The following is a 24910-nucleotide window of genomic DNA, read 5'->3' as shown; positions in this document are numbered from 1 at the left end:
CAAGTAAAATATTAAGTTAATCCACCTGGGAGTGAGATGCCTGAGGCTATAGTCTTTAGCTAGTTGAGATCAGATCCAGGGGTCCTTGGCTGTGATCTTGTCGTATCCTTTGAGGCTTTCAGGCTTCATCTGCCATTACAGTTTTAGTAGGGATTAGTGACTCACAGAGGTTCACTCACTGTGAGTCCATCACCCACTTCCAGACAAGTGGCCTAGGCTATGGACAGATTCAAAAGTCAACTGATTAATTTAAGTCCTGCTCAGGTCTGCTTCATAGTAGTCTCCACCAGTTTTTGTTTGTCTTTTCTGTTCTGATACAGCTAGTGTTAAATCATATCTTTGTGGAGACATTGTTCCCTGGATGGCTGGTGTCCATGTAGCTGCTCAGCTGAATGAAAAGCTGTGATATTTGGGGACTGTAAATGTGGAATGAGCAGACATATTATTCACATTTTCCTGGGTGTCACCAGTGAGAATCAAAAGCCATGGCCGTTAACAGGACACATCTACAGTGAGGGCTGGTGTGCCTTCTGGCAAGCCAGCTGCAACTTCCTAGGAATATGATGAAAAAGGCTGGTGAATTTAAATGCAGTCCAGGCTTTAAAAGTCATTTTTGTTCTGGGGTTTCCACACAGGAGTGGGAGTCCTGTGCATTGCTGCGACAGCCTCTTTCTACCTTTGAGGGCTGAAGTGAGCCACAGCAATCCTGGTGCTCCTGAAGAGGGTGAGTGCTCCGAAACTTTCGTAGGTTCTTTGGCCAAAGTGTATGAAAGAATCCAACATAGGATTTTTCTTATTGTTAGGTGTTGTTTGTTGCAGTGAAATAAAATATGATCTCTTAGGAAATCTTGAATCCTGACCTCCAGTGTTTTGAAACTACCCCTTCATTTTCTTTTACCTGGGAATACCTTTGAGGCAGGTTTCAGATTTTGGCAGGGCAACATGAAAGATCAGGACAAGCATTAATGTACGCGCACAAACATTAAAAATCCAAGGGTGGTTTCAGTGAAAGGTGCTTGAACTTGGGATGGATGAGGAGGCCAAGGGGTAAAGGCACAGAAGATTCTCTCAGCACATGAGGAGTCCATCATGTGAGGACGGTGTATGCTTTGTGTGCATGAGTGAGGATTTGTCAATGTTGAATTTGAGGTTCTGACAACGACTATCAGAAGAACAAGGTGTAATATTTATAAAGCTAGCTGAATCTTTCTAATGACTACTTTTGATGCTCACAGACACATTTTATCTAACATACCTTTTACATTATACTGGACAAGACTCATCTTAAGCACAGATTGGACACAAGGATCTGTTCGGGGAAGAGGTCTTTGGATTCTTTCATAGTACAAAGGAAAGAAAATTGCTTTGTGGTGAACTGAACTAATTCCTAATCTAGTCTTCAAGACTATCACTATGAAAAAAAAAAGAATAGCCCTATGCTAAAAAATAATGGAGAAAATTTAAACCTCTTAAACTGGCTTGGTGGTGCATACCTGTAATCCCAGTGTGCAGGAGCATCACTGTGAATTTAAGGCCAGACTGAGCTACACAGTGAGCTCAAGGCCAGCTTGAACTACAAAGTGAAACCCTGACTGAAAAAAACCAAAACTGAAACAAATAACAACAGCAAAACCTTCTTACTAAATTGCTCTGCAAAAATCTTGTTATGGAAATTGATTTGGATTTGAAGCCTTTCCTTTAGAAAACAAGGACTTGATTGTCAGGCCTGTTGGTCCAGTTGGGAGTCCTTCCACTTACAAAATGTCTGCATGATACTCTTTCGATGTTTTTTATTTTCTATTTCCCCCTCCTCCAGTAGAATTGAAGCTAGAATTTTCCCTTTTAATATAAATAAAAAATGGACAGGGAATTTATTTATTTATTTTTAAATTAAAAAAAATTTTTTTTGGTACTATGAATTGAACTCAGGACCTTGTGCTTGCCAGGCAGGTGATTGTGCTGCTGAGCTATTCCTCAGCCCAGTTTTTTGTTTTTTTGAGACAGGGTTTCACTATGTAGTTCAGCCTGGCCTTGAAAATACCAGGGGAAGCGAGCAGTGGACGTGGAGGACTGCACTGGCTGGTGGAGAGCACTGTGAGGCTGGATGTCCCGAGGGAGAGGACAGTTGACTGGGAGCCATCTTGGAGAGGGGTCGACTGAGCTCGGAACTCAGGACAGCTACTAGGTTCGTCTAGTGGCTCCCAGCTGAGTTCAGCCCCGCAGAGGGTCAGTGGACAGCTGCAGGCTGAATGGGTCTGGTTCCAGACTCACAGCCAGAAACCAACCTGAACTTCAGGGGAAATAAAGGTGCAACTTTGCTCGTATTATCCAGTATGCTGCAATAAAGCTACTGCTGGCTTTACTGTGATAAATAAACACAGATCTGGACTCTGTGTGCACACACTGTCTACTAGTGACAGCAGAGACAAACCTGGAAGTGGATATTTTTTTCTCTGTCGTTTTTTTTTTTTGTTTGATCTTGTATGAGTGTGAACATGGTTTTTAGTTTTTATGTGGCTGTCATTCTATTCTGCTCCTCCTTTTATTTTTTTCTTCTGTCTTTCCCTCCTGTCTTCACCAGTTTCCCAAAGTTTATGTGATCCTCCTTTGTCCTCCAGTGTTGCTTCTAATTTCTTTCTCTTCTATTTCTCTATTTTTTCCCCTAACCTGTTTAAAAATTTCTCCCCTGAGTGTAAAATTGGCATATTGAGAGCTTATTTACTGCATACAATCTTCTGGTTTGTTGTAGATTTTGTTATATAACCACAAAGCTAGTTCATACAGTTAAAGGTGGCAAATTAATGGTTATGTGAGTTTGTCATTTTCTAGGTTGTGTTTGATGCTGTTGTTATTCCTGACTGTATCACTTTCGCAAAAGTGACGTAACTGTGGTAAACAGCTATTTTTCCTGGTATTTCAAGACTAACACTGACTAAAGGTCATAGAAAATACTGTGGCACAGTGCCAAAGAACCAGGAGCTGTGTTAAGCAGGCAGCAATTTCTTATTCCCAACAAATTAAAGAGGTAGGATCTTGTAGCAGACTCAAAAACCAAAAGCCAACTACACCTGGAAGATATCTCTGAGAAATAGTCATTTTCTAAGGGTTCTAAATACTAGGAATAAAGCTACTCACCATAAGCAATTTACAAGCATCAATCCAGGAATTAAACAAAAAAAAAAAAGTAGAGAATGAGAAGGCACTTAAACAAGGTGCAACCCCAAACATCCAATGCACCAAAGGGGAACTCAGGGCGCAATGAGGTGGGCCAATCTGAAAGCCACCACCTGGCCTCTCTGAAGTGGTAACAACAAACAAATGAATGAGGCTCTAGAAAAAATAAAATCAGAAAGAGTTTCTCAGATATCTACAGAGATGGCAACCACAATGAAAAACATGCTTAGTGACTCTAGAGCAGATACAGATGAAAAAACAGAGGAGCTTAGGAAATTTGTGGAAACCATGAATGTCCAACATGGGAAAGAAATAGAATCCATGACAGATTGAAGCAGACATCCAGGAGACTAAAAATTCCATTGAAAGTATCCGCAGCAGAATAAACTAATGTGAGGACAGGATTTCAGACATAAAAGACAGGGTTGCAGTTAGCAATCATGGAAAGAAAGATTTCTTGAAAATGGCAAGGGACTATGAGAAATCAGTCCTGCAGCTGCTGGACAATGCAAAGAAGAATAACATAAGATTGGTTAGAGTCAAGGAAAAAGCAGGAAATAGAACAAATGGGATGAAAAACCTGTTCACACACATCATGGCAGAAAACCTTCCTTGGCAGGGAAAAAGAATTTGACATACAGTAAGTGAGACATATAGAACTCCAATTAACCATGATCAAAAATATCTACAAGGCATATAATAGTCAAGATCCCAAAAATTCAGCACAAGAAAAGATAGTACTTGTAGTGGATTGACAACTGCTGGCCAACTTGTAACCTCCAGCTGAACTGAGTAAGTATGGTGCTGAGTATAGGAGGCCCACCTGAGGATTGTTGTCAGCAGCATAAGAGGCAGAACTTGAGAAGTGAGGCTGGGAGCTGGTAGAAGCTATAAGGGGCTGTTGGTTCTGTTGGAGGAACTCGTCATGCTGGCTTTCCTGATGAACTTGGCTGTTTTCATCCTCCCAGGAACTCAGGACCTCATTGGCACTGAGAATGGCTTTGGTTCACTTTTGGGGAGCTCTGGTCCTCACTTTGAGCATCAGAGGGGAAGATGGTGCATTGCTCAGTCTCCTGAAGAAGTTTGTCACATTTGCTTTCCTGCTGGGAATTTGGCTGTCCTGATCATTGGAGAAGCTTAGAATCTCACTCTTGCTGAGGATGGCTGTGGTACTTTTCAGGGGAGCTCTGGTTCTTACTTTGAGCATCACTTCCTGGCTCCAGTGTAGATCCCTCAGCCTGCTAGCACAGATCCTTCATCCCACTGGCACAGACTTTCTAGATTCCACCACTGACCTTTGGGCCTTCCCAGTGCAGATCCATGAAACAGGCCTGCATGAGATATTGTCATGGGTTCTAGGCCTCCAGCTGGATTCGTGGTAGGCATTGTTATGGGCTCTAGGCTTTCAGTTGGAATCATGCAGGACATTATTGTGGGATCCAGGCCCTGAGCTAGATTCCTTGGTCTTATTGTGTGGACAGATTTCCTGCACTCTCTTATACATCATTCTTTGGGTGACTATTGTAAATAATCTTATAAACTGTGTGTCCTGTCTTATATTGTTCCCCTTACAAATATCCCCCAAACCAATGGAGTGTTTTATCAGATTGCAAATCCTTTTTAAAATCTTAAACCATGCACCAAATTTTTGGTTGAAATTTGTTTTGTTTTGTTTTGTACTGGGAATCAAACACAGGACCTTAGGCTTGCCAGGCAAGCACTTATGTCACTGAGCTATATTCCCAGCCCTGGTTGAAATCTGTGTGAGATAATTAAGTGCATTCTGTTAACCAATATGTATATTTCTGTAAGCATAGTTATGTTGACATGGGTTTTAAAAAGTAGAAAAGGGACCAAACTGATCTAGGACAGTAAAGTTTTTAATCATAAAACAAATTTATAATTTTAAATAGGTTCATAAAGTCAAGTTATTGAAGCTCTGAACCATAAAAATATTTCTGTTAATAATTTTTTTTTTTTTTAGTTTTTTGAAACAGGGTCTCACTTTGTAGTATAGGCTTATCTTAAATTCACTATGTAGCCCAGGTTGGCCTTGAACTTGATCCACCCTCCTGCCTCAGCCTCCTGAGTGCTGGGATTACAGGTTTGTGCCAGCACACCTGGCATTATTAATGCTGTAAAAATATAAAAAATAATGAATTATTGCATTTTCTCTGGTCATATCCTGTAGGGTGATATGAAGACAGAGTGTAATTTATTTTGTTAGGTGAAAATAAATGCTTTCACACTGAAAGAAGTGGTTTGAATCAACTACTTCTTTTTATACTTACTGAGATTCTTACAGATAGACATTGACTTTCAAATTTGGGTGAATGGCTTTTCTCATGCAACAGTCCCAATGATTGCCTTTTAGACATTATTATGGTAGCTGTATAAGCTTCCTGTGGCTGTGATAACAAATTTCCACAACCTTCCCCCAATAAATCCATTCCTTTCTCACCCTGGAGATCTGAAGTCGGAAATTAAGGTGCCCTTGAGGCGGGGGAGGGGTGTCCTTTCCTTGCCTTTTCCATCACCTCTTCTCTGTGTCTGTGCACCTCGAAACTCCCTCTGTTTTTGCAGTACTGGGGATTGAATCTAGAGCCTTTGTACTGAGCTATATCCCCACCCCATTTTTTTATATTTTAGTTTGAGACAGAGTCTTGCTAAGTCTCTAAGTTGCCCAGGCTGGGCTCAAACTTGCAGCCCCCTGCCATGGCCTTTCAGAGCGCTGGGAGACACTCGCTTGCCTTCCAGTCAGATAGCCCAGGCCAGCGCTTCTCAGTCCTCCGCTCAGTCACACCGTTGGCCATCTAAGGTCATACAAGGTGGCACTCACAGGTCCTGGGGTCTGCCGTGGCTGTCTCGGTGGGGTTGCCTTTGAGCCTACCCAGGTCATACATTAGTTTCCTATGGCTGTGGTGGATTAAAACAAAGTGAATCTATTCTGTCACAGGCTTTGAGACCAGAAGCCGAAAATGAGCTCCAGTGGGCTGAAGTCAAGATGCCTCTGGCTGTTCATTTTGGAGGTGCTGGCACAGAGCCTGGTCCTTCTCTTACTCTTCGCCAGCTGCTTGTGTTTCTAATCCTTTCCTCCACCCTCAGAGCTCATCAAGTCCCCTCTCCCTGTGTCTCAGGTCTCTTCCTCCTGCATTCTCTGTAAGGAGCACTGTGATGCCTGGACCCACCCCCAGGACAACCTCCCACATCAAGTCCTTAACTAATCGCATCTGTATAACTTCTCTTGCCACGTCAGCAGTGTTCATTTTCTGGGGGTTACAGTGTGATTGGGGGCCACTAACTAGCCCATTACCAGTAGTCATTTGCGAGTAAACTTATTATAGAGAAGCAGTTTGTTTATATCCTATAGTTTTCAGGGCTGTGTTCTTTATTGTGGTTTTGGGATGTATTTTCCAGTTAAAGTTTTTACATATTGCTACAACATGTTGATGGGTTTTGATGAATTTGTATTCAAGACTGTTTGCACTTGCGGCTCCGTTTCCTACGGACTTATAGAATAATGGGGCACCTGATTAGAAATCATGTAACTAAAGACAGACATAAGGAAATGAAACCAAAGTTAACAATCCCCTAGTTTTCTCATATCTTTTGCAAACTTAGCTAAAATCTAAAATTCTGGTGGTATCATTTCTGTGAAAATGCAATAAAAATTTTGATTTTGGTTCTTTCACAGAGAAAGTATAAAAAGGAAAGTAGATGTAATAACTTTGCCAAATTTTTCAAATAACTGACATTTTCTTTATCTTTAGGCTGGGTGAGGGAGCACAGTATTTTAAGGGAAAGTGCATTTTGTTAACATACATTATGGTTTGCACCGGGCTCATATGTGACCTTTCAGGTTCTTTTAGCTGCTTTTGTCTTTCTAGGACTAGAGGAAATATCACATTGTGAAGAACTGTATAGAAATGCAACTGAAATACAACAACCATTGTTAATTCCCTACCACTTTGTTTGTAACTCTGTATTGTCTGTACTGTTCTTTTGATATGTTGTAAAATGTTGTCTGTCTGTTAATGTTCTCCTCCTTTTATTTAAAAAAAAAATGCAACTGATTTTTACCAGCTGATTTTGTATCTCTAATAGTTTCTGGTATGGAATCTTTAGGGTTTTCTACTTATGCAATCACCCCATATCTGCTAAGATAATCTTACTTCTTCCTTTCCATTTCCATGATCTATTTCTTTTTCTTGCCTGCTCTGGTTAGCACTTCCAGTGTACTCCGCTGGATAGAAACGGCGAGGGTGGCACGTCTTGCCCCTGATTTTGGAGGAGAGCATCTAGTCTTTCACAAATGGAAACAATGTTAGCTGCAAACTTTTTATGAGGGTTTTTATTATGTGGAGTTGGTTTCTTTTATTCTTTTTTATAATCATGAAAGGGTACTGAACTTGGACAAATGTTTTTCTGTATCAACTGAGATGATTACGTGGCCATGAAGATCTTCAAGTAGTATTTGGTCTTGCCGTGCTGTGTATTCCCGCAGTGATGCTGCCTGGCCTGTCCCCAAGGCAACAGGACCCCCCAGCCAAGGACTGCAGCCTCCAAAACTCTGAGCCAACATAAACCTTCCATCTTTACAAGTTGATTATCTCAGGTGTTTGTTACAGTGACGGGAAGTTAATGTGCTCATACCCACTGGCAGCATGTAGTTAGAAGCACAGCAGGTGTCTTGGTTTAGATCTAGCTGTCCCTGTAGAGCCTCATGTAATCATGGCCAGGACCTTTGGAAAGTGACTGGAATATGGGGCAGTACAGCTGGCTTGATACTAGGTGGTGGAGTCCAGTTGGAGAGGTGGGTCACTGAGAACCTGGGCTGGAAGGGTTTATTTCCCTCCTGGTTCCTCCCTTGATGCCCTCTGCTTCCTGGGCACCATGCCACAAGCAGCTGTCCTCTGCCATGCCCATCTGTGCTGTGCTATTCTGTCTTGGAGGCAGCTATGGACTGAAACCTCTCCAAACTGAGAGCCAAAATAAACCTTCCCTCCTTTAGGCTGTGGATGTTGGTACTGTGTCTCAGCAAGGAGAAAGTGACTAAGACACCAGGTGATGATGAGAATGGAAAAATAAACGACTTCTAAGCATGACCACAGCAGCCTGAAACACTGAACTAGTTACCTGTAGCTTACAGGTAGAGCTTAAAAACACTGCTGAAGAGCTAAAACAGTTCAACACTGCAAAGCTCGTAAGTGATGGAACTGGGTCTACAGCCAGGGTCATCCACCATAGTATTGCTCACTCATAGTAGCAAAATGTTGTACACAGCCCAAGTGAGCATGGTCAGTGTCAGATGAAACAAACCACGGAACAGCCATGTAATGCAGTATTATGTCCATAAGACACTGGATCCAGTCTCTTTGTTGTCGACCAAACCTGGCTCTGTCTAAAACAGAGGGGGAAGTGGAAAGTACTGCCTTAGGAATAATCTGGGTCTGATCCAGGACTGGCCAGTTCTGTTCACACCCTCACTGCTGTGGCTATGGAGACAGGACCCAGACTGGGTCAAGCCCGTGCTGTCCTGGTTATGGGTCCTGGTGGAACAGGCCCTGCCACAGAGGCAAGCAAAAGAAGCTGCAGGGGCAACACAGCTGTGCAGCAACAGAAACAAAGCCAACCATGATGTGAGCACAGACTGAGCGGCGCTCCTCTACCACCCACCCCCAGCTCTGCCTCTGCCTTCACAAGGCACACACGTGGATTCTGAAAGGCTTGTGGCTCCTCCACATAGTAAACACTTCCTCCATTCTGCAAGTCACAAAAGCCAGTTATCCATACGGTGTGGATCCATTTCTGGACTCTGTTTTATTCAATTGCTCTGTGTAGATTTGTACTACAAGCATACTGTCTACTATCACCTTTATGGGTCTTAAATTCAAATCTTTAAAGTCCTGTAATTGTTTTGGCTATTTGTATATGATTTTCAGAATCACTCCAAAAAAGGTTATGGTATTGCATTGGCTCTGTATTGGGCAAACAGAAATCTTAGTAGTTTGTCTTCCAATTAATGAGCATGATATGTCTCTCCATTTACAGTGATACCTTAGTTGTCAAACTCAATTTATTCTGAATTTATGTTGAAATACTGAAAAGTTCAAGAACTGAACATGTTTTTCCCATAATAATGGAAAACCAAATAACTGGTTCTGAAATCCCAAATTACACGTATAAATTCATTTTTCCAGGACTTCAGCAAATTTCACAATGATTTCTTTCCTTATCGTGATCCTCAGTTTTCCTCTCAGCTTAACTGCTGCTATCACTGACTTTCTTTGGAGCCATGGTTACGATATTCTATGTTAAAGTGTAAAAAAAAGCACAACGATGACCATTTGGGCACAATGATACACGTACTCCATGCTGTCTGGGCGAGGGCAGCAATTACACTGACGTGTCACCCGTGTCTGCAGTGAGGCAAGATGCGCCACTCAGGATTTTTCCAGAACAGGATTTTTTAAGTTAGATTTTCAGTTCAATTGTCATACAAAATGAGTAACACTGAGCCGATGTTTTTTACCTTTGCTGTCAGAGTAGTGCAAAGTTCAAGTTTGGAGCTGCTTGTCAACCAAGGTATCACTGTATTTGGGTTTCAGAGAAATATTTTCCTGTTTTTAACATATAGACCTTTCATTCTTTTTTGAGACTTACTCCCAAGTATTTTGTATCTGGCTACTTCTGTAAATAGTATTGACTTTAATATAAATTTCCAATTGTATATAGAAATAACAATTTTATTTAAAAAAAATTTTTTTTTTGTCTTTTTGAGACAGGGTCTCACTATGCAGTTCAGGCTGGCCTTGAACTTGCAACAATCTGCCTGCTTCAGCCTTCCAAGTGATGGGATTACAGGCATGTGCCACCAGCCACCACCCCCGGCCAGAAATAACAATTTTAGTATCTAAAATACCACTGATTTTTGTATATTTATTTTGTATCCTACATTCTTACTCAATTCACTTAATAGCTATAGAAGCTTTTAAAAAGATGTCACAAGCTGGGCGTGGCTGCCCACGCCTGTAATCCCAGTACTTGAGAGGCTGAGGCAGGAGGATGGTTGCAAGTTTGAGATCAGCTAGAGCTACAAAGTGAGCTCAAAGCCAGCCTGAACTACACAGCAAGACCCTGTCTCAAAACAAAACAAAAAAAAAATTAACATTATCCTCACAGACTACGATTTCCTTAAATAAAAACTTTACTCATTCCTTTCCAATATGGATGCCTTCCAATTTTTTTTTTTTTTGTCTTTTTGAGACAGGGTCTCACTATGCAGTTCAGGCTGGCCTTGAACTCCCAACGATCCTCCTGCCTCAGCCTCCCAGAGTGGGATCACAGGCATGCGCCACCACACCCAGCTCAATTTTTTTTCTTGCTTTATCCATCTGCTAGAGGTTAGGACTACTCATGCCTCCCCACCCTCCCAATCCTTTAAACACAGCCAAAGTAGGATCAGCATTCTGCCCAGCCCTTTGGCCAACAGTCTGAGCTACCCAAATACGTGATGCTCCGAGAAGGCTCAAGAACTTGCTGGACACTCTGGTGCTCAAGTCGCAAACAGTGACCGGGCACTGGAGCTGTGTCCTGGGTATGGGAGCTGCTGAATGGGACTTCCCAGTCTCACTACAGAATTTGGGATCTTCCTGCATGGTGGGTAGTGTTAGGGAAAAATGAGATGTTAGACAGTGACACAGAAACAGAGGAAAATGGAATTAAGAGTGAAAATACCCAGAGAACAGCATCAAGCAAACTTAAACAGTTAAATTTTATTTATCTGGAAGATGAGTTAAATTCACTGCTGGTAGCTGGAGCCTGAGGCTGCACTTTTTCCTTAGGAGGGCTGGAATGAGGTGGGCTGTGTTTGGCAGAGGCTGTGGTTTGGAATCTGGTTAGACGAGCAGAATCAGAGGAGCATAATTAGTTTTCCAAGACTGTGGCACCCCTCATACCTGCCTCATACTTGCTGCCTATGTGTCCTCTTCAGCTCTGTGTCCATCATCCCTGACCCCCAGGTAGCCCCCATTTTTGTCCGCCATCTCTCACCTGCTTGGTTCCCCAGCTGGGCCTCAGGCCGGTCGCCCCAGAGCACATGCTTGGGATCGTTGAGGAACCGCTGGCTGCGCTGGCACGTGAGGCAGGTCTGTACCGTCCAGCGCTGTCCCCTGCGGCCTGGGGTGAAGGTGGGGAAAAAGGAAGAGAGTTAGGGGCTGGGGATTTAGCTCAGCGGCAAAGCGCCTGCCTGGCAAGCGCAAGGTCGTGGGTTCGGTTCCCGGTACCGGAGAAAAACAAAAAAAAAAAAAAAAAAAAAAAAAAAAGAGAGTGAGGCTTATGAGAGGAAAAGGCCTTCTGCAGCCGGCTGTGCAGGACAGAATCCCCCGGCGATCCTCAGCCCGCGCAGAGCTCCTCTGCTCACTCGTTTATCATGAACCTCACCACCGCCTCCCGAGACACTGCACCCCACTTCCCCCACTGAACAGCTTTTCTCCGCTGCTGTTCTCTTAGTCTGTCCATCGGCTGCCACTTCACTGTGACGATGAATCGAGCACTTGGCACGCGGTAGAGACACTGGCTGCGCGAATGAACGAAGGGCGTGGGGATCGCGCCCTATGCGACACAGAGCCGCCCCGCAAGCCCGCGCCTCCCGCAGCCCAGCCCGCGCGGCGCTCACGTCGCTGGCGCTGCGTGCAGGTGAGGCCCGGGACGAGCGGCGACGAGCAGCCGCGGCACAGCGTCCTCTTCACCGAGGGGTCCCTGCGGAGGGAGGGCCAGGTGTGGGCGCGCGCCTCCCCGCCCGCCCCCGCCCGGCCCGCGCGGCCTCACTGTCGCAGCACGAGTCGCTTCGCTATGGTCCTCTCCGTGTGGCAGTAAAACCTCGCCAGCGCCTGGTTCTCGGGGTCCTGGGCGAGGACGCAGTGGGCGGCCTGGGGGCGGGAGGCGGTCACTCCGCGGCCCGCCGCGCCGGGACCTCCTCCCCCGCGGCACCGAGCGCTCACCTGGTACAGGAAGCTCAGCCTCTGGAAGGCCTCGCGGTCCTTCACCGGGCCCGCCATGGACATCGCCCGTCCTCGGCGGCCACGCCCCCGACCCGCGCGGGTCCTCCTGGGAAGTGTAGTCTGGGTCCGGGGCCTCACTGACGCCGGCTTGTAAACCCCGCCCTCGGGGCCTCACTGGCACCCTGCCTACAAGCCCCGCCTCCACGCAAGGATTCGTGGAAAGCGTAGGGTCCGGACCCGAGGCCTCACTGGCCCGGCCTGCAAACCACGCCTCCTGCGCGAGGCCTCCTGGGAAGTGTAGTGCCTTGGCCCGTGACCTCTTCTAAGCCTGCTTGTAAACCCCGCCCGAGCGCGCATTTATGAGTTTGGATTCCTTCCTGTTGTCCTTAAATCCATGATCATATAAACTATATAAAGACTGGAGAGGCTAGTGGAGGAATGCATGTTAAAACGGCTAAACATTCTCAGGAAAAAAAGTCTGGTTTCTCCAGGCAGATATGCTGGGGAGGCGGTTACGCCCCCTTTACAATCAGGTAGACCTTCAGCCCTGCTCTTCTGACGCCAAAGGCAGGTTGCCCGAGGATCTACGGACCGAAAGAACAGTCAGTATACAATAAAAGAAACAAAACAAAGAAAGCGCTGCTGCCTAGGGTGGTGTAAGGGGAAGGGTCTTGAGGGTGGGAGAGGGGGAGGGCTTGTCGACCTCAGAAAACAGAGCTTACTCCCACTCTGCACTTACCAGAGACCCGCTCGCGGTTACCGTGCTGAACACAGCAGCGGACCCTTCACCTTGCTAAGTGAATAGTTTCCAGCTCCTAGCCTTAGGTACAGCACAGAAACCCGTCAAGGGCAAGCCCTGTTCCGGGCCGCAGACCATGCCACAGCCGTCCACGCAGCTCGCTCTCCTCTGACCTCTTGTCTCCTGTTTCTTCTGTCATTCTGCTAACGACTAGCAGTTCGGAGGTCAGAAGCAGAGGGACGCCAGCTGGAAGGGCTGAACAGGACTAAACTCTGAGACAGGGCAGCCTAAGTCGGAAGAGGGAGTGACCTCCTCTCTCAGAACCCTGTCAGGCTGGGCAGAGAACCAGGCCTGAGGCTCTGAGGAAGGAAATGAGCAGAAACTTCCTCTGGGTTGTTTCACAAAGGTCCTCACACTCGACCAGGAGTGGGTTTTTAAATCAGATTTTTGCAGGCCAACCCAGACCTGGTTCAAGTAGGGGTGAGAGCCAGGAATATGAATTTTTCACACTCAGTGATCCTGCATGGCAACGTAAGGAAGATCAACAAATCACCACACCACACAGAGGTCACGTCAGTGGATCCTTTGCTCCATATTACTTTTACCAGCCAAAGCCTCCTGCCACAAAGAACCACAGTCAAGGCACAAAGGTTAGAAGAGAGGACACAGTCCTTTGAGGTGGTAGGAGGAACCGAAATGCCCGCAGTTCACTGCAGTTTCTTGTCTTCTGTGAAGCTTACTCAAGCAGCAGACAATCCAGGTTGTTTTAGTTTGGTTTGCATGCATCGCTTTACCTTGACGACATAGGTACCTTACAGGTTTGTTTTGGCCTAACGTTAAAATGACGTACATTCTCTGAAAGGGGAGATGGCAAAGGGTGTAGGATGGCGACACACACGTGAAAGGCTATTATGAACATGAGTTCCAGGTCAGATGCACAGGCAAAAGGAAGTTGCCTGTCTGGCCCTTCCCGACACACATCACCCACTTCTACCCTGTCCTCAGGGTAAGAAAGACTCCATTACCTTTCTTCCCCTTTGCATTGGACACCTGAGCCAGGTGACAAAGCTGACAATTTGGGAGCAGCAACTAGGTAACAATTTTAAGGCCAGAGCTCCGGGTAGATAACCTTTCTCTCTCCTCTAATACCCCACTCTTCTCCAAGCTCCCATGGGAGAACAGTGGGTAGGTGGTCGTGTCTTGCAGGGTCTCTCCCACCTCACCTCTGAGAGGAGAAAGGTGAACAACTCCTTGAGACAACGGAGGAGGCAGGTGAGCCAGCTCTGCTAAAGGGCCTGGCTGCTTCCTTCTCCTACCCGCTCCTTCTCCCCACATCACCTCTGGCCAATCCTACTCATTACGGCTACCTTACCCTGGGAACAGGAGACTAAAGAGACCTCCCTCCCCGCTCCTTAGTTTCTAGGAATCTGTTCCTTTAGCTCTCTTCCCTGATCTTTCTTCTAACCTTCATAATGCATGGACTCTGCCCCCAGATAGACTCAGCTTCCAGACTGAGGACAGTAACTGTCATTCATCCTTTTTCCACCTGGAGGTACAAAGACCCCTGTAGTTTTCCTCAAGAAACGAGATCATCTGGGTCAAGGAAGCCCCTAGAGGTTTGCTTCCTCCTCTGGCTTCGGCAAAATGAGACCCTCCCATAGCCTTTGTTTCTGGACAAGCCTCTGCTTTCTTCCCAACTTGTCTTTGTGCAATTAGAAAACCTGATGGACGTTGGGGAGGTCATCCCCGGGGACCAGCTCCCCACCCTGACAGCAAGGAGGGAGACACAGCCATGCTCTGTCATGCAGCCCAGTCCTACGTACTTCTCCACGGAAACCACCCTAGAGACCAGAGTGCTTCTCCAAGATGACTCAGGACTGGAGCCCGGCGACGCTGAGACGTTCCAACAGGACGCAGCCCACAGCTCTTGACCCTGCCTTACCCCACTGGAGCCCACGTCCCACCCCGTCACTCCCAGTCTGTTGGGGGCCTGATGGTCAGTGGTGCAGCATTCTTCCGCCCAGCCCTGATGCCTGGGTAGAAGAGAGGCCAAAGTTTTTCAGTAAAAGTATCAGTGAATGTGTAGATATGTGAGCGGTCTGTGACGTTATAAAAAGACAGTGTGCCAGCCTCATAGTCTAGAAATATGCCCACCCGCTTGGGTTTCACCTTGATGTGCAAAGGGGTGAAGGGCGTTGTGGTGGCTGCATACTTGTCCCCGTTCCACAGCCGGACCCGCCAGTAGCCAGTCTCGGGAAGTGGAGTCAATTCGCCCTTCCGGCTCACGGAGTCCCGGCACACGCCCACTGCCCAGTGGGTCTTGTCGCCCACTTCCACCTCCCAGTAGTGCCGGCCTGAGGTGAAGCCTTCAGTAGCTAGGACGCAAGGGTAGAAGGTGAACCGCCGCGGCGTATCGGGCAGATCTCGGAGTCTGGTCTCCACAAACTTGACGCTCTTACGATCCTCCGACAGGACTAGGTTAGGATGGGCGGTCTCAGGGTCCAGGGTCACATCCGCTGGCGGGAGAAGCCAGAGTGGGGAGCTAGATGAGGATGGGAATAGCTAAAGCCCCTGCCTCACCTTTCCAGCCTGCCTTACAGAGCCTGGTTCCTTCAAGGTCCCAGAACAGCGGGTGGGTTGGTGAAGGGGAGGGAAAGGCTGCTTTGTGCCCCACTGACCCACACTAAACAATGGTCTCTGGACTTTGCAGGGCTGGTAGTCCTGGCTCCGCCCCCACCCCTCCCCGTCCTGCACCATCCTCATCTCGATGCGTGGAGAGCTGGGGGCACGGTCCCAGATGTGTCTGTCTCCTGGGAATCTCCTTGGTTTATGACTGTTTTCCCCTCATAAACATTAGTGGGACTCCCTCTCACTCCCAAGGCTGTCCCAGCTGAGACAGTAAATGAGACGTCACCCCGCAGGCTGACGCAGGTAAATGAGCCCCCTTTCTGCGTGCTGACTTAGGCAAGTGCGGACCTAATGTGGGCGACATCTGAGGCCTCTTCTGAGTTCTGGGACTCAGGCTGTGACTGAAGCCAGGTGGGGGTGGCAGGGGGAAGGGGCAGGAAACCACTGGAGGCCATGTAAGATAGGATCTGAGGATTTCTTCTCGGTCATTCCTTTTACTAGTTTTCTTCTGGGAACAACTCACCAATTAGCTGTTTAAGAATTTTCCTTAGGGCGAAGTACTGTCGGGGGAAACTGCTGAAGTTCCTCTCCAGCTCTATGGACACGGACGTCACCTCCATGGTCTTCACCTTCTCACATCTAGGAGGGATGAGGAGGGGGAAGAAAGGGCCGGGTCAGGGAGGCCAGCCAAGGGAGTGGTCAGATGCTGTGATCTTTGGGGAGAAACCAAAATTGTCTACTTCCCACTTCTTCCCGGAGACAACCCAACCGCTTTCTTTCATCCCCCAGGCAGACCTTTATCTTGAAAATGAGCTTCAGGACTTGCTGGGGGCATTCTTATCTTTCAAGCACACGGTCATCCCCTCCCTCTCTCCACCCGCTTCTCCTGCTGTCTTGTTAGGACACCATTCTATCCACAGGGACAAACAGACTCTGGCTCTATATCATCATTCTCTTACCAACCAAGGCCTGATGCTTGAGGGGAAAGGGCAAGGGATGATTACTCCTAGTGATTTGCTCTCTACTTAGCCTCACAGCGGAGAGGGCCTTTTCCTACATTCTGCCTTTCCCATGCTCACTCCTCTCAACTCGTGACTGGGTTCCTTAGTCTCTAAACCACGGCCTAACTCACTCAGAGAGAGACAATAATCACTTACTTTTCCAGGGTACTTTTGACATCCTAGAGGGAATGAGAAAAAAAGAAAGATTGGTCCTGATATTCACGGGTCCTGAAGGCAAAAGGTTCCCCTTCCTCCCCAATGTTCTAGGTCTATAAAACAGGCACAAGGCCAACGGAAAGTCACAGTGCGAGGGGAAGAGCTCCAAGGGGCCCGACTGCATTGCTTCCAGCCTAACGCTCGCTTTCGACTGCTGGTCCTCATGAAGCTTTGTAATTTACACCTCGTCCCAGTGGTTTCTGGTATGTTTGTCTATGCTTCCTGCAAGGGACAGGAATTGTGTCTGCTCTTCACTCTGTCCCCCAAGTACCAGCCACACACCTCAGCCTCCTCGAGGATCAGCACGGACAATTCCAGCCTGGTAGGACAGGAACGAACCACACTTTCCCTTTGTGGTTTGGTAGCTCCTCTCTGGCACTGGTTAACAAACATTAGTAAATGTGTGCCAACCCTGTCTCGAGAATACTTGGGGTTCAGAAGACAAAGAAGACAAATCTCTGCCCTGCGTGGATTTCCAGTTTAATGTGGAAAGCGGAACACATGTAATGAAAGGACAAAGGAATAAATACTAAACAACATAACATGCAGTGTACAGTGAAGCCTCCCTGACTCCAGGGCTGGTCTCTGAGACGAGGGGCTGCGCTCCTCGCCCCTCGCTAACATCAGGAACGTGCTTAGCAGGAAAACTCGGAACATCCTAGAGGCATCACTGACATAACAAAAACAGTATGATTTACACATAGCTTCACGCGTCCTTTAAAGTCTTCTTTATAAACACTAGATAAATCAAGTTCTAGGACTGCAAAGTAGTGGCAACTGCATTCACACTCTTAGAATGCAGTTTGCACTACGTGGATTAGACGACTTCTCAAAGGAGTCCATTTTTCCTTTGGTGCAATTCCTTCGGTACAACATAATTGCTGACAAGACATAGTAACACAAAATGATTAGAATGTTATGGGAGGAACCAGAGAAACCTTTCTGTAGGAAAAGATCCTCTGCGTCTGTCTGGAAGGACCGTGCTCTGGGAAGCAGAGGGAGCGGACGCCCTGGGCAAAGCTACACTGCGCACGCACGACCCGAGGGGCTCTGCAGGGCCCGGGGCGAACCTTAAGCATCTCGAAGCCCGACTGCAAGCACTTGCCCTCCACCTCCGCGGCCAGGTGGGCCAGGTCCCGCCGCTTGTCCCCGAGGAGGGCGGCATTCTCTCGGAGTCGCTGTAGGATGTCCTGTTCCTCCTCCTCCAGTCGAGAAAGCAAAATCTGCTGCTCTTCATCCAGCCGTCTGTGAAGCTCTTCAAACTCCTTTAAGATCTGCTGCCGGCGGCTCTCCACGAGTCTCTGCGGAGAGAGGAGGCTGGGGTCAGGCCGGCAGGGCAGGCGCCGTGGGCCCCACGCAGACCCCTGCCCTGGACACTGCAGCAGGCCGCTCCTCCTCTCTCCGGACCGCCCTCCTCAGAGTGCGATCACCCCACCGCCGGGGACAGCCTGGGAGAAGGAAGAGCAAAATTCAGTCTTTTGAAAAAGTTTTTCTTCAGTAAATTCTCAAAATGTTGTCCTTTCATGTTTTAATACAATATATCGAAGATGTAAGAGCTCATGAATGTGACAGCTACTATTACAGAGATCAGCTAGATATTTCCGCTATTCCCAACTCCAAAGTTTAGTTTATGCAATCTGTTAAGAAAAGTACAAATACCAGAAAGTTAAAGATAAGATTGTCGTTATTTGTGTAAGACTAGAAACTGGTAGAAATCAGAGAGCTGGAATATTATCAGAATCAATAAGCTTGTAATGGGTTGTTACAAAGTATAAATGTGGATTTCAGTTCTGTTAATTTCAAGTCACTTCAAAGAATCAGCAGTTCCCGTTTCAGGAACAGGTTCTGAAAATGTTAATTAATTAGTTGTTTGAAATTTGAAACACATTTTGTCTATGCTAGCACATATACTTTAACACTTTCTTTTTTTGTTTTGGTGGTGGTGGCCTGGGGATCGAACCCAGGAATCTTGCCATGAGCTGCAGCCACAGTCCTTTTTAATATTTTTTTTTAAATTTTGAGACAGGGTCTAAGTTGCTCAAGCTGGGCTTGAATTTGCTCACCTCCTGTCTCAGCCTCCAGAGTACTGCGATTACAGGCATGAGTCACCATGCCCAGCTAAGATAATATTTTCTTTTTTGTCTTTTTGAGACAGGGTCTTGCTATACAGTTCAGACTGGCCTTGATTCACTTTGTAGCCCAGGCTGGAATCGAACTTGCAAGGATCCTCCCGACTAGTATTTTCCTAAAATATTACCAGACATTACTATTTTGAAAAATCACCTCACCAAGTGGTAAGCTGCTTTCACTGTCTGAGTCACATGATCCCTCATCTGAACACTACAGCCCCGTTGATTATGTCACATAGGTAGGTCTAACCCTGCAATGACACTGTAGTCTTCCAGGGGATCATGCCCCAATACTTATACATTTTAGGATAAATTACTTCTGCAGTAATATGAAGTGGTCATGCTAGTCTCTTTAAAATTATGTGGTTATTTTGTCACAATTTTCACTTCAGCATAGTCAATTACAACTTGTATATCTTTCTGTGCTGGGGCTGAAAGGCGGGACCAGGGAAGGACTCTGCTACTGAGCTGCCCCTGCAGCCCCTACACACTGTTTTTAAAGGGGGCTCTCACTCTGATTCCGGAGGCAGGGATGAGAGTGAGGCAGGAATTCAAATGGTTACAAAATGTTTTGTGTCACAGTCTCTGAGACCACTGAAATGGTAACTTATAATGGAAAAAAAAATAGGTGTTAAGCTTTGTTAAGTTTCTGGAAGATTTTATCTCCCTTTCCACCAGTTTTTGTTTGTTTGCTTGAGACAGGGTCTCATTACACATTTCAGGCTGGCCTTGAACTCACAAGGGATCCTCCTGCCCCAGCCTCCTGAGTGCTAAGATTAAAGATGTGTGCCACCATGCCCCGCTTCCCTTTCTATACTTTACCTTCAAGAAGATGATCAAAAGAAAAAGGAAAACCAGTGACTGAGAATGAGCTCCATTTTGTACATATTTTATGTTTCTCAGGTGCCCTCCAAAAGGACAAAGAACTTTTGTTTAAAAAAGTTTATCTTTATGCCGAAGGTTAGTTCACATTTTAAAAAAATCAATCATTTGCTTCAGTAAAATAGATAAAATCCTAAAGTGATAATACTGTACCCTGCTTTCTGTTGATATATTGCCATTTATTTTTAAAAATATTAGTATTTCTACTTTGAAGCCCATATTTAACATATTGACCCTAACTCCCAACACTCATGACTTCTGGGGGCCTTTGACAAGGTCAGAGTTCTGTGTGGTCTTTGGACGTGGGGCTGGGTTTTCTGTGCCATGTCTTTCCCATTTTCTCTACTTTACGCTCGAGGAGGGCAGGGATGTGTTCCGGCTCACCTTGGTCCTCCAGTGTCAAACGCAGGGTCTGGCCTTCTCGTGGAGCTGAATAAGTATTTGCCGATTCACGAGGAATGAGTGTCCCTGGTTTTGCCACTTACTGGCTCTAAGGATCTTTGCCAGACACTTACCCAAGGCCTGTTTCTTTGTGTGAAGGGCCAGGACACCGACCTTCCACAGTACCTGTCTACCCACATCAGAGGTGGCCTCGGGGTCTTTGCCTTCTCTTGCAGCTTTCTCTACATCCCTCTTGTCCCAAGTCTAGCCTGAATTTCTAGACCTCCAACCTGGACGGAACACTAAGACTTATACAATCTTGTCAATTTGGAATGTCATGAACACCCCATAAATTAATGCCCATCAGAAGGATCATTGAGAGTTTGAGACCAGCCTGGGCTACAGAGTGAGCTCAAGGCCAGCCTGAACTGCATAGCAAGACCCTGTCTCAAAAAGACAAAAAAAAAAAAAAAAAAAAGCCAGAACTCAATACTAGTTATTATGCTTGCTACTACTACTGATTTTTATTGTCTAATAGAAGAAATAATTTAGATATCCCAATGCCATGCTACAAATAAGGTAATGCTATGAAAAAGATGTAAAATTATATGAAATTTAGGAAAGTTAATTTCTAAAGGGCCAGGAAACACTGCATAAGAAGGAACTTTTATCCCAGGAATCCCAGGTGAGAGATAGATACACAGGCAGAGAACAGGGACAGGAAGGTCATCCCAGGAATGAACCAACATAATCTACTTACTTGAGTGATGAGAATGCGGCCCTAACATTCCTGGGCAGTTCTCAAAGTTCTTGGTGAGTCCCCAGCCTTGTCCTTCCCTAGGAAGTTTCAGATAATTCTCCTCTCCTTAATGCCTCTAAGAATCTCCCACCCCTGCTTTTTTGTTTTTATTTTTGGGACAGACAGTCTTTCTATGTAGTCCAGGTTGGCCTTGAACATGCAGCAATCCTCTTGCCTCCAGTCTCCAGAGTACCAGGATTATAGGCGTGCACCATCCCTGGCCGATCCTTGCATTCTAGCAGAGACCAAGGGGCAAGATCGCCCTCAACTTACCAGAGGTAAAATACTTTATCTCTCCTTCAGCTCTTACTTCCTTATCCTCAATACTTAATTCATGACAAGTAATTTGAGTACAGTATCTACTGGCAACCAAACCTAATAAAATGTCATCACTTTTGAAAGAACACCGTATTTCTAGGCAAGTGCCTTACCACTGAGCTGCATCCCCACCAACACTATTTTTCTAAAAACTAGAACTGAATTCTTTCTGTTTTTTTTTTTTTTTTGTCTTTTTGAGACAGTCTTGCTATGCAGTTCAGGCTGGCCTTGAGCTCACTCTGTAGCCCAGGCTGGTCCTGAACTCTCAATGATCCTCCTGCCTCAGCCTCCCAAGTGCTAGGATTACAGGGGTGTGCCACCACGCCCAGCCAGAACTGGATTCATTAAATTGGTGGGTACAACGAAGTGCAACAAATTCCCTCAGGGCAAACACCCCGCAGAGCAGCTGGAACTGGACCACCTGGCTTTACCTTGAGCTCCGAGGGCTTTTTCTCCTCAGAGGACTTGCAGCGGGTGACTTCCTGCAGCTTCTGCTCCAGTGGCTCCAGGCACTTCTGCAGTTTCTCCTGTGGTAATGGGGAGTGGGAGAGGTGAGGCGTGGGCTGACGAGGAAGTCCATTGCTCAGAGGTTACTGCTTTTATCATGCTGTGGTGCTGGGGGATGGACCCAGGCCTGCTGCGCAAATTACCTTTGTCTCCGACTTCAATTCATTGTTTTGAACCGTTTGTTTCCATCCGGCCCAGTTCACTACCTTGTGATCCGACCCCTTCCCTCGCTTCTCTATCTAACCTGAGATGTTGCCTTTGTCCTCTCCACCATCAGCTCCCTGCTCACTGATTTCTTTGCTTTGAACCTGGTAGTTGTCAAGCTGCTACCAATCTGTCCTCCCCCAACTTTACCCATTTCTTATGAACTGTCAAAGCCCCCAACACTATGTTCTGGTGGTGATGCTAGGGATGGAACCCAGAGCCTTGTTCATGTAAACATATGCTCTTTCACTGAGCTACCTCTCCAGCCCAAAGCTACTCTTTGTATCCTTACATTGTATCCTTCTTTAAGGACTCCAAATCTAACTCTCACCACTTATAAATAAAATAAAAACTTGATTCCTTGTACAGTAAATTACCTTAAACCTTACTTTGAGATTTTGTTAACACAATAAAGTATGCAATAAACTAAAATCTCCAGTTTCTATCATTCAGACATTTGTGGTGTGTCTCAGCAGGAGGTGAAGCCAGATGCCACCTTGCCCGTTACCATTATTTGAGGAAGATGCTAACAAGCTGGTCCAGCTCAGCCTTGTGGGGACAGTCTGAAGTGATGTCACCTATTCCAGTACAGTGCCAGTGGGAAAACAAGGGTATCTCTAGCAGGGAGACGGAACGAGAAGCCCTAGCACTTTTCAGTGCTTCCTAAGTTTGATCTTCTCCATATGGATTCATTAATTTATGAAACATATGCTACATTCCAAGACCACACATACCAATATCTACCCATAAAATTCAAATGTGTTGCAAAACTTCTGATGCACAACCCCCCCTTCTTCTCCATGTAGAGGACAACTGACCAGCAGTACTGAGTGCTGAGTATCCCTGTATACCGCTCTGGAACTACAGTGAGGATCAGATGGCCTTGCCCTCAGGAACTTAAACCTCCTCCGCCCAGGAGGCATGCCAAGCTGCTGCTCTTCCCTTTCCCCACTTTGGCATCATCCGTCTGGTTGCCCACCTTGTACTCCTGTGTCGCATCGTCCAGTGGCACGACGGTGTGGGCCCGGTGGGTGTGGGAAATGGCACAGATCAAACACACAGCTTCCTGGTCCTCGTAGCAGAAGAGGCTGAGCGCCTCGTGGTGCTGGGGGCAGAGGCTCTCGTCCCGGATCTTCCTCTTGACGGCCTGGAGCTGCTTAGCGATTTCCACCATGCTGCCCAGCTGCCGGTTGGGCCGGAGGCTGCGGTAGCGGGACGTCTTCCGACAGACGGGACAAGGGAAGTCTCGCTCCAGGTCCTCCCACCAGCGTGTGATGCAAGCTTTGCAGAAGTTGTGTCCACACTCAATGATGACAGGCTCCTTCAGGTACTCCAGGCACACAGAGCAGCTCGCCTCCACCTGTAAGTTCTCCAGAGCCGCAGCTGTGGAGGCCGCGGAGGCCCCGGCCTCTAACAGACTCGTCTCTTCCATTATTTAACTTGCGGGTGGGAAGGAGACAGAGAAAGGAGAAATATTAGTTGAAGGCTGGGTTTTTGGTTTTTTTTTTAATCTCTGGCCTGACATTTGCCCCCGTGTTAAAGATTAACTCCAGATCTAGCCCAACTTCCTATTTTCCATCTTTTCTTCCACTAAATGCTTTGTTTCTCCATTTTTCAAACTTACTTCCCACCATCAACCTTTTTTCGTCTTCAGCAAACTCACACACAGCCCTCAAACTTGTTCTTATTCTGCTCGCTCTCAGGAACAGAGGCTTCCTTTGGCGCTAGCCTCGCCAACTTTTTCTGGCCCAGGCTCATTCAACCTCTATCTTAAACCCAATAGTTCTAGGATACTGTATCGAAGTTGGATACATTTTTTAAAATAATAAAGGAAAAAGGAGTGTGGGAAGTGAGAAGTGCCATGTAAAGCAAATACGGATTCCTTAAAGTCTAAGGTCTCAGAAGAGATCATTACAGCCCACTGGAACCTAAAGTGGAGTCTCTGCTGCCCCTCTCTTTCAAAGGGCAATGAATTCAATGAGTTAGGCAAACCATCTCTTTTCTGGAAATCTGAACCGTTTCACACGTTTCGTTTGCACTTGTGTGCACCTGGACACTTGGGATTGCTGAACACTGATAAATACACAGCAATTCTGCTAAAAAGCACACTATTGAGCCTAATTTAGGGACCGTGACTTTAGGAAGAGAGCGCAGAAAGTCTGTTTAAATACTCAGCAGCGATGGGAGTCTTCCAAAATAGCTACTGAAAACTAATTCCTTTGGACATACTGCGTCTCCAACGAACAGGTTCAGGAGTGGTGGGGATTAAAAGAAGACAGCAATCAAATCTCCCTCAGATGGAGCCTCTGATATGCATCAGATTGATTTATAAAAGAGAAGGCTGCTCTCCCACTTCATCCTGAAAACATCAACACTTCAGTCCACGAGCAAATCCATTTCTCCACGCCCATGTTCCCTTCTGCTCCTCTGGCAGGAGACCCAACCAAAGCAAGGCTGGAGGTCTATGCACTGACATGGAACTGGCCCCAGGTGAGCTGGGTTAAGGACGATCATTCCTGTATATCCGCAGCACCCGGGAGAGTGTCTAACTTGGAGCAGGAGGTGGTAGATTATGTTGGCCCGAGTGTCTTCCCGCACCATGAGGACAGCAGCGCTGTCAGATGATTTGCTCTGTCCATCTGAACCCAGCTTTGACTGGTGACTCTGCCTTTCCCAGTCTCCTCGCCGGGGATGCTCTGAGCGGCGTGCACATCTAGGGACCGGGACGGATCGAGACTGGCAAAGAGGTGGTGCGAGCGAGACGCGGGGCGGGTCAGAGGAGTGGCGCGGACTCGGAGGCTGCGGGGTGGGAGGACAGTCAAGGTGAGGCCTGGGGTGCTCGGCGGTCCTTCCGCTCCCCGGGCTCAGACGGGCGAACTTCGGGACGTCCTCATTTTGCTTGCGACCCTCTCCCGAGCGGGGCGGTCTCG

General features: G+C 46.8%; 2 protein-coding genes across 4 annotated transcripts; both read right to left on the bottom strand.

Annotated features, from left to right (window-relative positions):
• Positions 1-10924: 10924 nt before the first annotated feature.
• Positions 10925-12292, bottom strand: Rpp21 (ribonuclease P/MRP 21kDa subunit). Its single transcript, XM_013509793.1, is given in 6 exon segments — positions 10925-11021; positions 11024-11068; positions 11227-11352; positions 11852-11934; positions 12004-12104; positions 12177-12292. Coding segments are annotated over 6 exon segments (486 nt in total). The 5' UTR covers positions 12240-12292; the 3' UTR covers positions 10925-10953.
• A 1191-nt stretch (positions 12293-13483) lies between these two features.
• Positions 13484-24910, bottom strand: LOC102014190 (E3 ubiquitin-protein ligase TRIM39; the record flags this gene model as incomplete). 3 transcript variants are annotated; one of them, XM_005414304.2, is given in 7 exon segments in its annotated part: positions 13484-15431; positions 16067-16182; positions 16701-16723; positions 17831-18061; positions 21701-21796; positions 22960-23419; positions 24210-24910. In XM_005414304.2, coding segments are annotated over 6 exon segments (1467 nt in total). In that variant the 3' UTR covers positions 13484-14883.

This window comes from Chinchilla lanigera, unplaced genomic scaffold (assembly GCF_000276665.1).
Source record: "Chinchilla lanigera isolate Chin_1 unplaced genomic scaffold, ChiLan1.0 scaffold00182, whole genome shotgun sequence".
NCBI classification, from domain to species: Eukaryota; Metazoa; Chordata; class Mammalia; order Rodentia; family Chinchillidae; genus Chinchilla; species Chinchilla lanigera.
This window is presented reverse-complemented; position numbering and strand designations above follow the sequence as displayed.